The 12,500-nt window shown below is 45.1% G+C and overlaps 1 protein-coding gene across 1 annotated transcript in view; it reads left to right on the plus strand.

Annotated features, from left to right (window-relative positions):
- The window catches only part of LOC135539624 (plexin-A1-like), a 284,575-nt gene that overhangs the window by 233,227 nt on the left and 38,848 nt on the right, over positions 1-12,500 (plus strand). Inside the window, 3 exon segments of the mRNA XM_064965616.1 lie at positions 1,684-1,807; positions 1,944-2,080; positions 6,219-6,386. Coding sequence (XP_064821688.1) covers positions 1,684-1,807; positions 1,944-2,080; positions 6,219-6,386 — 429 coding nt within the window.

Below are 12,500 nucleotides of genomic sequence, written 5' to 3' on the forward strand. Positions count from 1 at the left end.
GTTGTGGGGGTGCTTTCCTGCAGGGAGACTGGTGCACTTCACAAAATAGATTTTCCTCCCTCATGAAGCAACATCTCATGACATCAGTCAGGAAGTTAAAGTTTGGTCGCAAATGGATCTTCCAATGGACAATGACCCCAAGAATACTTCCAAAGTTGTGGCCAAATGGTCTAAGGACAACAGTCAAGGTATAGGAGTGGCCATCACAAAGCCCGGACCTCAATCCTATAGAAAATTTGTGGGCAGAACTGAAAAAGCGTGTGTGAGCAAGGAGGCCTACAAACCTGACTCAGTTACACCAGCTCTTGTCAGGAGGAATGGGCCAAAATTCACCCAATTTGTGGGAAGCTTGTGGAAGGCTACCCGAAACGTTTGACCCAAATTAAACGTTTAATTTAAAGGCCATGCTACCAAATACTCATTGAGTGTATATACAATTCTGACGCACTGGGAATGTAATGAAAGAAATACAAGCTGAAAGAAATCATTCTCTGTACTATTATTCTGATTTCACATTCTTAAAATAAAGTGGTGATCCTAACTGACCTAAGACGGGGAATATTTACTAGGATTAAATATCAGGAAGTGTGAAAAACTGAGTTTTTTGGCTAAGGTGTATGTAAATTTACGACTTCAACTGTCATCACAGACAGACAGACAGACAGACAGACAGACAGACAGACAGACAGACAGACAGACAGACAGACAGACAGACAGACAGACAGACAGACTGTACATCTCAACAAGCTTCTTAAGCGTTCTCTCTTTTATTTTCTTCCACTTTGACTGCTTAATAGTCCCCTTATCTTCACTGTAATGATTCCAGTGAGAATGTTAATTATCTGCTAAAAAGTCTCCTCGCTGTAATCATTGTCCCTCCCTGCGTGAGACCAAACAAATAAACAATTGCATCGGAATGCAGACGTCATCGCTGCAGCGATGGAGAGCGGTTGCCGTGGCCACCTGCAGCGAGGACAAAAGCAGCAGAGTTAATAACTCATCGCAAGGGGGGGGCAGCAGCAACGAGATGGGAAGGATACGAGCTCGTTCAATTAATCACCACCCTCCCCCCACTTAAACCCAGTTCTCTCTCTCTCTCGCTCTCTCTCTCGTTCTATTTGGCTAATTAACAGTCTGGAGTGTCTGAGGTGGGTGAAACATGAGGTCTAGGGCTGTGTGTGTGTGTGTGTGTGTGTGTGTGTGTGTGTGTGTGTGTGTGTGTGTGTGTGTGTGTGTGTGTGTGTGTGTGTGTGTGTGTGTGTGTGTGTGTGTGTGCGCGCGCGCGCGCAGATTACTGACATGTGCCCACGTCTGTGTGTGTGTTCTCGCCTGCGGTGCCCATCCTCCTCAGACGCTCGTCCTCTGCCTCAATCATTTCTAAAATGGATTTTCATTTGGCCAGCCGCCGCCCAAGGCCAAACACAAGGCTTATGGGGTTATAATATCCTCTAATACCGTCGTGCAGACACAAAATGTAGCCTCTCTCTCCTATCATACCTCTCCAGGTACAAGTGGATGTCATCACCATCACACACTGTATCCCGGCTATGGATATGGGCAAGGCCGTTGCTATGCTCTGTGGCATGGTTACCCTTGGACTAACGCTGTGGATAGGTCAATGGTTATGACGATCATATTTGTAGTGTCACTCACCAACTCTCTCTCTCTCTCTCGCTCTCTCAGGATCGTGTGTAAGCTGGCTGACGCGACAGGCTACCGAGTGCAAGAGGCTCATGTGGAAGTGTGTGTGAGGGACTGCACACACGCTGACTACAAAGCCATCTCACCCAAGGCCTTCACTTTTGTGGTAAGTCCCTATCATGCCTGTGCTCAATTGTCCTTCTGTAATGTTGTGTCCTTTCATCATTGGGTGAAAAAACCCAAACGGTGGATCCCAGAACAAATGAATTCCTGACACGTGTTGATGTATTCCTCTTCCTCAGTCTCCCTACTTCACGCGTGTGCAGCCCTCCAAAGGCCCCCTCTCGGGAGGCACCCGCATCACCATCGAGGGGAGCCACCTCAATGCAGGCAGCGCTGTGGCGGTCAAGATCGGCCTACACCCCTGTCGCTTCGAGAGGTGAGCTCTCTGACAACCCTGGAACAATGACTAGAGTGTTTAAGGCTGCATTGCTTTGATGCTTTGATGTTATGGCAAGGAAGAACCAGACTTTTTGGATGCGAATGACCGCTCACCATTTGTGAAGGAAATGGCTTGTTACAGGCATGACCTCATTTGTTTTTGGGAATGACTGCCCACCGTTTGTGTTGGGAATGGACTTCCTCTGTTTTACGGGGATGACCGACCTCTGTGTGTCTGGATTTTTACTTATTTGCTTTCCAGTGACGACAAATGATCTGGGAGTTAGGGTTGAAAAATGCTCTACGTGAGTCACGTTTCCCTTTTGTGCTATACGTTACGGGCTGGGTAAGTTCTCCGACACTCTACCAGAGAAACTAGAAAGGTGAGAAGGCAGGATACGGAGATGTTCTGTTCTCCTGTAGCAGGTGCTCTCTGTCTCCATAGTCCTTCATGATGAAACACGCGCTCTAACTCGCACGCACAGTACCAGTCAAATGTTTGGACACACATTGTAGGGTTTTTCTTTCTTTTCACAATTTTCTACATTGTAGAATAATAGTCAAGGCATCAAATATTGTTTTAGATTTTAGATTCTTCAAAATAGACCGCTTTGCACTCTCTTGTCATTCTCTTTTGGCAGTGCTTTTCCAATCGTCTTGAAGGAGTTCCCACATACGCTGAGCACTTGTCAGCGGCTTTTCCTTCACTCTGCGGTCCAACTCATCCCAAACCATCTCAATTGGGTTGAGATCGGGTAATTGCTGAGGCCAGGTCATCTGATGCAGCAGTCCATCACTCTCCTTGGTCAAATAGCCCTTACACAGCCTGGAGGTTTGTTGGGTCATTGTCCTGTTGAAAAATAAATAATATTCCCACTAAGTGCAAACCAAATGGGATGGCGTATCACTGCAGAATGCTGTGGTAGCCATGCTGGTTAGCTGTGCCTTGAATTCTAAATAAATCACTGACAGTCACCAGAAAAGCATCCCCACACCATCACACCACCTCCTCCTCCATGCTTCACGGTGGGAAACACACATGCCGAGATAATCCGTTCACCTACTCTGCATTTCACAAACACGCGGCGGGTTAGAACCAAAAATCTCAAATTTGGACTCATCAGACCAAAGGACACATTTCCACCGGTCTAATGTCCATTGCTCGTGTTTCTTGACCCAAGCAAGTCTCTTCTTCTTATTGGTGTTCTTTGGTAGTGGTTTCTTTGCAGCAATTCGACGATGAAGGCATGATTCACACAGTCTCCTCTGAACAGTTGATGTTGAGACGTGTCTGTTACACAAAACTCTGAAGCATTTATTTGGCCTGCAATTTCCGAGGCTGGTAACTCTAATGAACATCCTCTGCAGCAGAGGTAACTCTGGGTCTTCCATTCCTGTGGAGGTCCTCATGAAAGCCAGTAATCATAGCGCTTGATGGTTTTTGCGACTACACTTGAAGACACTTTCAAAGTTTAAGTGTTGACTTACCTTCATGTCTTAAAATAATGATGGACTGTCGTTTCTCTTTGCTTATTTGAGCTGTTCTTGCCATAATATGGACTTGGTCTATCTTCTGTATACCACCCCTACCTTGTCACAACACAACTGACTGGCTCAAATGCATTAAGAAGGAAAAAAATGCCACAAATAAACTTTTAACAAGGCACACCTGTTAATTGAAATTCATTCCAGGTGACTACCTCACGAAGCTGGTTGAGAGAATACCAAGAGTGTGCAAAGCTGTCATCAAGGCAAATGGTGGCTACTTCAAAGAATCTGAAATATAAAATCTATTTTGATTTGTTTAAACACTTTTTTTGTTTACTACATGATTTCATATGTTATTATTTCATAGTTTTGATGTCTTCACTATTATTCTACAATGTAGAAAATAGTCAAAGTAAAGAAAAACCCTTGAATGAGAGTAGGTGTCCAAACTTTTGACTGGTACTGTGTATATATATACACACACACACACACACACAGCGAACTCGCAGCGTACCGTGCACTCATCTAAAGCCTCAAATGAACGTGTGTTAGCAGATGGCGGGAACACCTCACAGAAGAACGAGTGCCTCGTTAAGACCTCTCAAAGAAGAGGGTTTGGGAATTTCTCTGAAATGTAGAAAAGAAAAGAGAACTGAATCAGAGGAGAACATGGGAGAAGACCAACGTTCCTCACCGTAGTAAAAGATCCAGGATATACCCATGCATTTATCTTGCAACGCAGACTGTAGTTTTCCGGACCAATTAGCTTTAGACGTAATTGCACACAACAGGCACTATCAACATGATTGGTGGGTGGTATATAGACAGCCATATGTGACATGGTTTGTACAAGAGGCATATATTCATGCAGCAATGGCATCTGTTGATATCGGGGAAACATGTTGAGCTAAAACATTGACTGGCTCTGGAAAGAAAGCTGCTGTCTTTGATATAGTATTGGAATTACCAAAAATAGTATGATCTAAATTGATGGCAATGTCGATAATATACTGTATGATGGGCTACATTTTGAGCTGTTTTGGTCCAGTCACATGGGGCTCATCTCAATAGTCTGAAGGTCCCTTCATCTCTCCTCGCCTTCATCTGCGTTGATCTGAAAACACAGGATAGGTGAATTCAAGGTGATGGATTCCCACCGGCGGTTTGATGCCACCTTGTCTAGTTTGTAGCAGTGCAGATGAAGGCGAGGAGAGGAAGCCACTCTAGACTATTGAGATGCAAACCTCGCACAGCACAATTCAAAGCATTGTTCTTTCAGTCCCACTCTAGCTGAGCAACATTCTATGTCTCTAAAGTAATGGACTTGGAAAGCGTTTTCCCTTTTTTTCACGTCACGTCCAAACATTTTGCCTTTCATCTCCAAGTTCAACGTGGCCACTTTAATCAATGCCTATTTACCCCGAGTCATTCAGCCACTTATCTCCCTCTGAAACCAATTTCTTCCCCTTCTCTCTCTCTCTCGCTCTCTCTCTCTCTTTCTTTCTCTCTCACTCTCTTTTCCCATTCTTTTGAACCGGCTGACAACAACCTTGTCAAAATATGTACGGCATACCGCGGGTGTTGCCGGCGAGTGTTGTGGATGCAGTTGCCCGGGCAACGTGGTGGTGCAAGCGGAATACGGAAAAAGCGCTTTACTTTTTTCTTTTTTCCTTCCCTTCTCCCCCCGTACACCTTTCAGTGGAGCCCTGGAAGACGGGGCGTTTTAAATTGCTTCTTACGAGACAGCAGGGATGTGCTCGCGGAAAAGCATCCTTGCTTATTTTCCCTTCCACTTAGTTCCCCCTCAGCTGCTGTCGTCTCTCTAGTATTTTTTTCCCCTCTTTCCTCTCCCTCTCTCAATTTCTTGTCCATAACAGATGGGATTTGTGTGTGAAATAGTCGTTGTGTAGGGTAGTTAAGTGTGTGCACTCATCACACACACACTCATGCACACACCATGTGTACGCACACGTGCCATACATGTGCATTGATTTCACATGCATTCTACAGAATCTTGCAAACAAATGCGCGCACACACACACACACACACACACACATACATGCATCCTAATATGTACACTCGCAGGAACACTCACATTATGCAGATGTTCAAACACGGCAGGCTTCTGCTGTCTGCTTTGCCAACACTAAAACATTTCATCAGAGGAGATGGAAGTAGAGTGCAAAGTTTGTCCAACTAACCCGAACCGCAAAACTTTCGTAATACAGCACAGCTGGCTAGGTGTCTGAGAGGGTTGCATCATCTAGGGATGACCGGCGTTCTCTGGGCCTCTGCCACTCCAGATCAGTCAGGGAGAGAGAGAGCAGAGAGAGGTCTTTGAAGCCAGAGCTCTGTGAAAGTCTGTCTGACGAAACCCCCATCTGAAAAGCTGAAAGCACTGGGGCTCTCTGCAGTGTGTGTGTGTGTGTGTGTGTGTGTGTGTGTGTGTGTGTGACATACTCTTCCCTTCATGTCAAATACACACATCACCCGGTGACATACTATACGATACTTTTTATTGTCCATTGTTTTTATTTATTTAATTGAACCTTTTATTTAAGTAGGCAAGTCAGTTAAGAACAAATTCTTATTGACCATGACGGCCTATGTTCCTCCTTCATGTAACACGCTCCCTCTGCCTTTCCAGGCGGAGTGCCAGGGAGATAGTGTGTGTGACGCCGGCGGGTCTGACTCCCGGCGGTACCCCCGTCATGGTGGACATCAACTCAGCTGAGCTCAGGAACCCAGAGGTCAAGTTCAACTACACCGAGGACCCCACCATCCTCAAGATCGAACCTGACTGGACTATTGCAAGGTGAGTGGGAACTGGGCCTGTATCGACAAAGCATCTGAGACAAGTGCTGGTCTAGGATCTGTCTATATAATCATTCTGATCTTAGATGCTACGCTGATCCTAGATCAGCACTCCTACTCAGTGGACACAGGCCCTGGTCTAAAACTGTTTTGGAACTAGTCTTAGTTTGTTGTTGTTGTTGTTGTTGTTGTTTTGCTTTAGATCTTTTGATGGACAGTTTTTTATTTTAGTTATATTTGGAGATCTGAGAGGATTGGATAGGTGTAAGGCAAGAAATGTGGCACTAGCGCCCTCTTGCAACTATATTGCTTAGACCTATCCAGTCGTCTCAGATTTTCCACAAGTGCACAGCGGGTAGGGGTTGGGCATTAGTCTTAGCACTGAGCCAAGTATGCTGTAGGCACACTTCAGTTTCACACACAGTATCGAGTGACATCAAACACGCAGGCGCTGGTAATTTTTTTACCACACTTATTTTCCCCCGGAAAACGGGTACAACAGCAAATCTTCGCCGAAAAGGGACTCGAAAGCCGCCGGTAGCTTGTGTTGCAGTCGACGCAAAGACTGTATAAATATTGTCTGACTTATTCAAATGAGACAATGTAGTGAGCCAGTTTGCCACAGGAATATTTATGAACAAACACAAGCTGTGTACAGAGCAGGAAGTGGATTCCAGTGCAAAACGGGCTTGAAAGAATGACCTAGAAAAACTGAGTTGGTGCTCATTGCTCAGGCAGGCAGGCAGATAGCACACTTGATGCTCCCTAAATAGTAACGTGTCCTTCTATCAACTCAAACAGTCTGGTTGACTGAAGTAATGTCTTTCTGGAACACCTTCTATAGGTCACCTGTCTTGTAATGAATTATAAAGACATTACATGGTATTTATTATATGGGACATTTCAACACTTTTCAACTCGACACTCAATTATTTTTAAAGTGACCCCCGATGTCATCACAAGAAGTCCTTTTCCTTGTATATATCTTTGACTACATGTTAAAAATTTCCATTTTCACACATTTAGAATCTGGTAGGGTGTTGCTGGACATAATAGATATGTGATTTTTTTTTTTAAGTGGTCAAGTTCCCCTTTTAATATGCATTTATAGTCTCTTATGAGGACCCATAGAAAATTGAAAAGCAAGTTCAATGGAGAGTGGATCCAGGTGAGGAAACAATGAGCAACTAATTGATAAACCTAAAATGGCTACCATGGAGAAGTATGCACAAAATATTTAAGTGCTTCCATTCAGCCACAAGATGATTGGCAGGTGCATTTCAAGGGCACCCAAACAGACATGATGCCGTCAGACCGAAAAATATCCGCCAGTCGCTAGGGGGAACGGGAGAAACCACTATGGAGACATCACGAGGGGAAAGTGGAGGTGAAAATAGGCGAAGCGGTTTTAAAATCTCCGTAGGGGCGGTCGGCAGACTCGACACACGACCGAGGTGCGAGGAGGCGAGCGGTCTCATTTGGAACAGAGGCGTGAAAGGAAGGAGTGGAGACGTAGAAAGGAGGATGAAAAGGTGTTAGCGTCGCTGGCGTTAGCCTCAGGGGGGGAACGTGACCTCACTGGCTCGCTCGTTATTTGGTGTTTTTCTCACCGCTCCCGGAGGATTGGCTGTTTCTCCTCCCGGCCAATCGTGTCGTGTGTACCTCGCAAAAGCAAATTTGTTTCCGCATCTTCTCCGGCAACCTTTTTCACACGCCCGCAACAAACAACAAAGGTGGTTTCCGACACACGTTCACCACACGACGTTGGTTAAACATACCGAGGGTCGTCACAACTTACTTGTTACTTTTCAGCTTGTGCTGGCACACTGACCGTCTCCCTGTGGTAACCTCGCAGTGACTAAACAGCACAGTAGAGAAATGGGTTTCACAACGTCACCTGGAATCAGTTCACTTTGCAATCAATAGTAGTCAACTCCTACCAAGTGCCACTCTTAGTTACCCCACACCATCTTGCAGCCTCTCGAGTGGTGTTCCATCGACCCCCTTTGTCTGTAACAAGTATTTGCTTTAGTGTCTTTACACAGATGAGCAGGTGGGCCTCGGGTAGGTTGGCTTGCATGCTTACTGATTCAAACTTGTCACATTGCGTCATGTCACTCTGGTTTAGGGAGGTCAGCTCTCCTGTGGTTGAGAGGGGGGTGTCTGTTGGGGACGTGGCTCTTGCCCATGTTACCCTTGTCCTTATGGGTAATTGTCAGGTGAATTGAAAAAGTCAAATGGTGAAAAGTTCAGAGAACCAGCAATTCCACCGTCTGGGTCAGGGCTGGGCGATATCGAATGAATGCAATATTTTAAATGCCTGTTTCACAAAATCAAGTTTTTTTTTTTTTCATTTTTACGAGCGTTTATGTACGCTTGTTCTCATATGTTGTCTTTTTTTTTGGTCTCGCTCTCTTCTTCTGTGCTGTGCACCTTCCCATTTACACCAGAGATCGGTATATAATGATGAGATGCTCGTGTCTCTGCCTTAACCAATGGGAGTCATTGTCCCAGAGATGACAAGCTTAGGTTCAAAATAAGCGCATAGAAATGCATTGGGCTTATTTTGGACAGATTTTGGCAAGAGCGCTCCTCTTTCTCCCAAGCCCCTCTCCCTACCACTTACAACAACAAAGTTGAGAGATCACTTCTTCCTCTCTGACAAATGGTTTATACTCGTAATTTGAGGTTTGGTCCAACAGAATCGGTCATATGCATACCAAAACGCATGGAGAACATTATTTTACTATAATAGAGGAGAAGATAACCTTTTGAACCATACACGGTTTATGTTTGAACTCAAATTTCGAGCAGAGCAGACACTACTAAAACGGATGTACCCATGAACGCTCATTCTGGAAAATGAATGCTCAGTTTGTCGCGCACGAGCATTAGAGTACCACGTCTTGCTAGCAGCATTTTAGTCAAATAAAGATGACTATTCTAGCTGTCTAGACTGTTTTTATAAATGTGCAATAAGCATAAAACAAATATGTGAGGAATTGGCAACTCGTTCATTGTGAGGAATAAGGTAGGCCACTTGATGTCTTGAAAAAGAGGAGAGACACAGACTCTCCGATGCAATAATTTAACAACCTGACGTTTCGACAGACAAGCTGTCTTCAATCAATCAAATGTATTTGTTAAGCCCAGCCTAAAACCCCCAAAACAGCAAGCAATGCTGATGTAGAAGCACGGTGGCCAGGGAAAATATACCTAGAAAGGCAGGAACCTAGGAAGAAACCTAGACAGGAACCAGGCTCTGAGGGGTGGCCAGTCCTCTCTTCTGGCTGTGCCGGGGTTGAGATTATAACAGTACATGGCCAAGATGTTCATTGATGACCAGCTGGGTCAAATAATAATAATCACAGTGGTTGTCGAAGGGTGCAACAGGTCAGCACCTCAGGAGTAAATGTCAGTTGGATTTTCGTAGTCGAGCATTCAGAGTCAGAGACAGCAGGTGCGGTAGTGAGAGAGAGAGAGTTGAAAACAGCAGGTCGGGGACAAGGTAGCACGTCTGGTGAACAGGTCAGGGTTCCATAGCCACAGGCAGAACAGTTGAAACTGGAGCAGCAGCACGACTAGGTGGACTGGGGTATAATGACAAACACTGCGGGTCACTAGTTTATATATGTCAAAGGACATACACAGGTGTCTGTAATCATGGCCAGGTGTGGCTTGATATCATTGGTTCATTTTCAGATATAAATAGAACATACAGAAACATGAGTGGATAGCAAAGCAACATTATGGCTACATGGGCCTACAAACATTTACAATGAATAGCAAAGTCACAATAATCGCAAGATTGGCATCAGAGTCTATGTTGAGACCGAGGAGAGCAAAGGTCTTTAAATGAAAGATGTTAACACATTGTCAAGGTCATCCCCTCTCCTTGGGAGGGTGACGTGTTCAATGCCGATATAACTTAGGGGTGGTGGTCCGCAACTGGATGCGTCAAGTTTTTTGCCACTAATGTACTAAGATGCTCCGAGATTCGTGCTTCCCGGAATTCCCGCTTCCTTTTGCCACATCATTTTTAACACAAGGACAAGTTTTATAAGATAAATAACTGCCTTAGTGGAGCAAGTGATGGCTCCAGTTTCCCTGTTTGGGGGTGTTTAAAGGATCTACATTTATAAGTGCCACTGCATTGAGCGCAGCCATTACACTTGTAGTTTCTATCCGGTAGAGGCACAAATAGACGTTGTGCAGGTTTTGTTGGGGTGGTAAATCAGAGTTTACCAATTGATCTCTGAGATTTCTGCCCCGCGAGAATACGACCAAGGGGAGGGCCCGAAAACACATATTGTCATCAGATCTTAGAATGTGCCAATGTTTGAACGATTCACTTAATTTGTTCGGAGTACTTTGAATAGCGGGTTGTGATTTCAACATTTGAACAAACAGTTGGAGGTTACTGAACATTGCCATGGTTCATAACATTGCCATGTTTTACCTCAATGGAGAATTTATTTGACTAAATGGATACAGACAACAACGGTTAAAGCCCGGACATGAACCAAAAGGCTAAAACAAGGATTCAAAAGTAAAGAGCGTAAAATCTAGCCAACCTGCTCTCCTCTAACCTTGCTTTCCACCCCAACTGCCTCTCTCACCCAAACACACATGCACCTGTATTCAATCAACTCAAATTGGTGGGAGGGGCTTACCATATACAATTAGCATATCCTGATTCTAAACACATTTCTTTAACACACTTAACTGCTGCAGGGGAAATGGTGGGGAAAAAAAGATGTTAACTATGGCAGGATATGAATTATGAGTGAAAAACAGGGCCCTTCAACAGAAACATTTAACACACACACACTGGGGAATATCTGCCATCTTCACACAGACGATGATTAATTTAATCGGGTGTCTTAGTGCTGGGCTGAAACAAAAGCCTGCACGTCCAGTACCTCTCCAGTACCCGAAATGGACGATGTCATTTTGGGTTTTAGATAACTTAACTCATACTAAATTCTTCCGCTTCTCTGTTGTTCACTACATACTTTTGTCTGAGACTGCCATCATTGAAGTTGTTTGACGGGTGGTATTGTAAAAAATAAATAAAAAAGTAATCAGCGATTAGATCGTCTCTAAACCAATCAGAGTGTCAAAGCCAATGACAAACTTCCACTTTACCCACGTGTGTTCTGGCTCTGGCCCAACTAATCGGTTTCTGGACCAATTAGATGGCCCGAATGTGTTCGCGTTCGTCGAAGGGTCAGGGAGGTACTCAGATCCAGACTCGTTGCAGAGAATGGCCATGGGCAATAGCTTAGCGTTTGGCCGGAGCAAAGAGTCTGGGTAGCCGGGCAAGTTCATTGAGGTAATAATCTAGTATTTTGGTCCCTTCCCTGAAGCTATTCGAGTTTAAACAAGCTTTTAATATGCAAGTGCCTTAGCGTTGCCATCATTACCTCTGATGGAGTGCGTGAGACGGCTCACATACTCTACGGTGTCGAGGACTCATTAACATTAATGCCAGTACTGGGTGGCCTTTTTCACTTTGACAAAAATGTGATGTATCAGGCAACCGCGTGGTTCTCTGGAAGATGTGGTTCTCTGGAAGATGTGGTTCTCTGGAAGATGTGGTTCTCTGGAAGATGTGGTTCTCTGGAAGATGTGGTTCTCTGGAAGATGTGGTTCTCTGGAAGATGCGGCTCTCTGGAAGATGCGGCTCTCTGGAAGATGCGGCTCTCTGGAAGATGCGGCTCTCTGGAAGATGCGGCTCTCTGGAAGATGCGGCTCTCTGGAAGATGCGGTTCTCTGGAAGATGCGGTTCTCTGGAAGATGTGGTTCTCTGGAAGATGTGGTTCTCTGGAAGATGTGGTTCTCTGGAAGATGTGGTTCTCTGGAAGATGCGGCTCTCTGGAAGATGCGGCTCTCTGGAAGATGCGGCTCTCTGGAAGATGCGGCTCTCTGGAAGATGCGGCTCTCTGGAAGATGCGGCTCTCTGGAAGATGCGGCTCTCTGGAAGATGCGGCTCTCTGGAAGATGTGGCTCTCTGGAAGATGCGGCTCTCTGGAAGATGCGGCTCTCTGGAAGATGTGGCTCTCTGGAAGATGTGGTCTGCGTCCCAAATGGGTCCCTATTCCCTTCATAAAGC

The sequence above is a fragment of the Oncorhynchus masou genome, chromosome 5 (genome assembly GCF_036934945.1).
Source record: "Oncorhynchus masou masou isolate Uvic2021 chromosome 5, UVic_Omas_1.1, whole genome shotgun sequence".
NCBI classification, from domain to species: domain Eukaryota; kingdom Metazoa; phylum Chordata; class Actinopteri; order Salmoniformes; family Salmonidae; genus Oncorhynchus; species Oncorhynchus masou.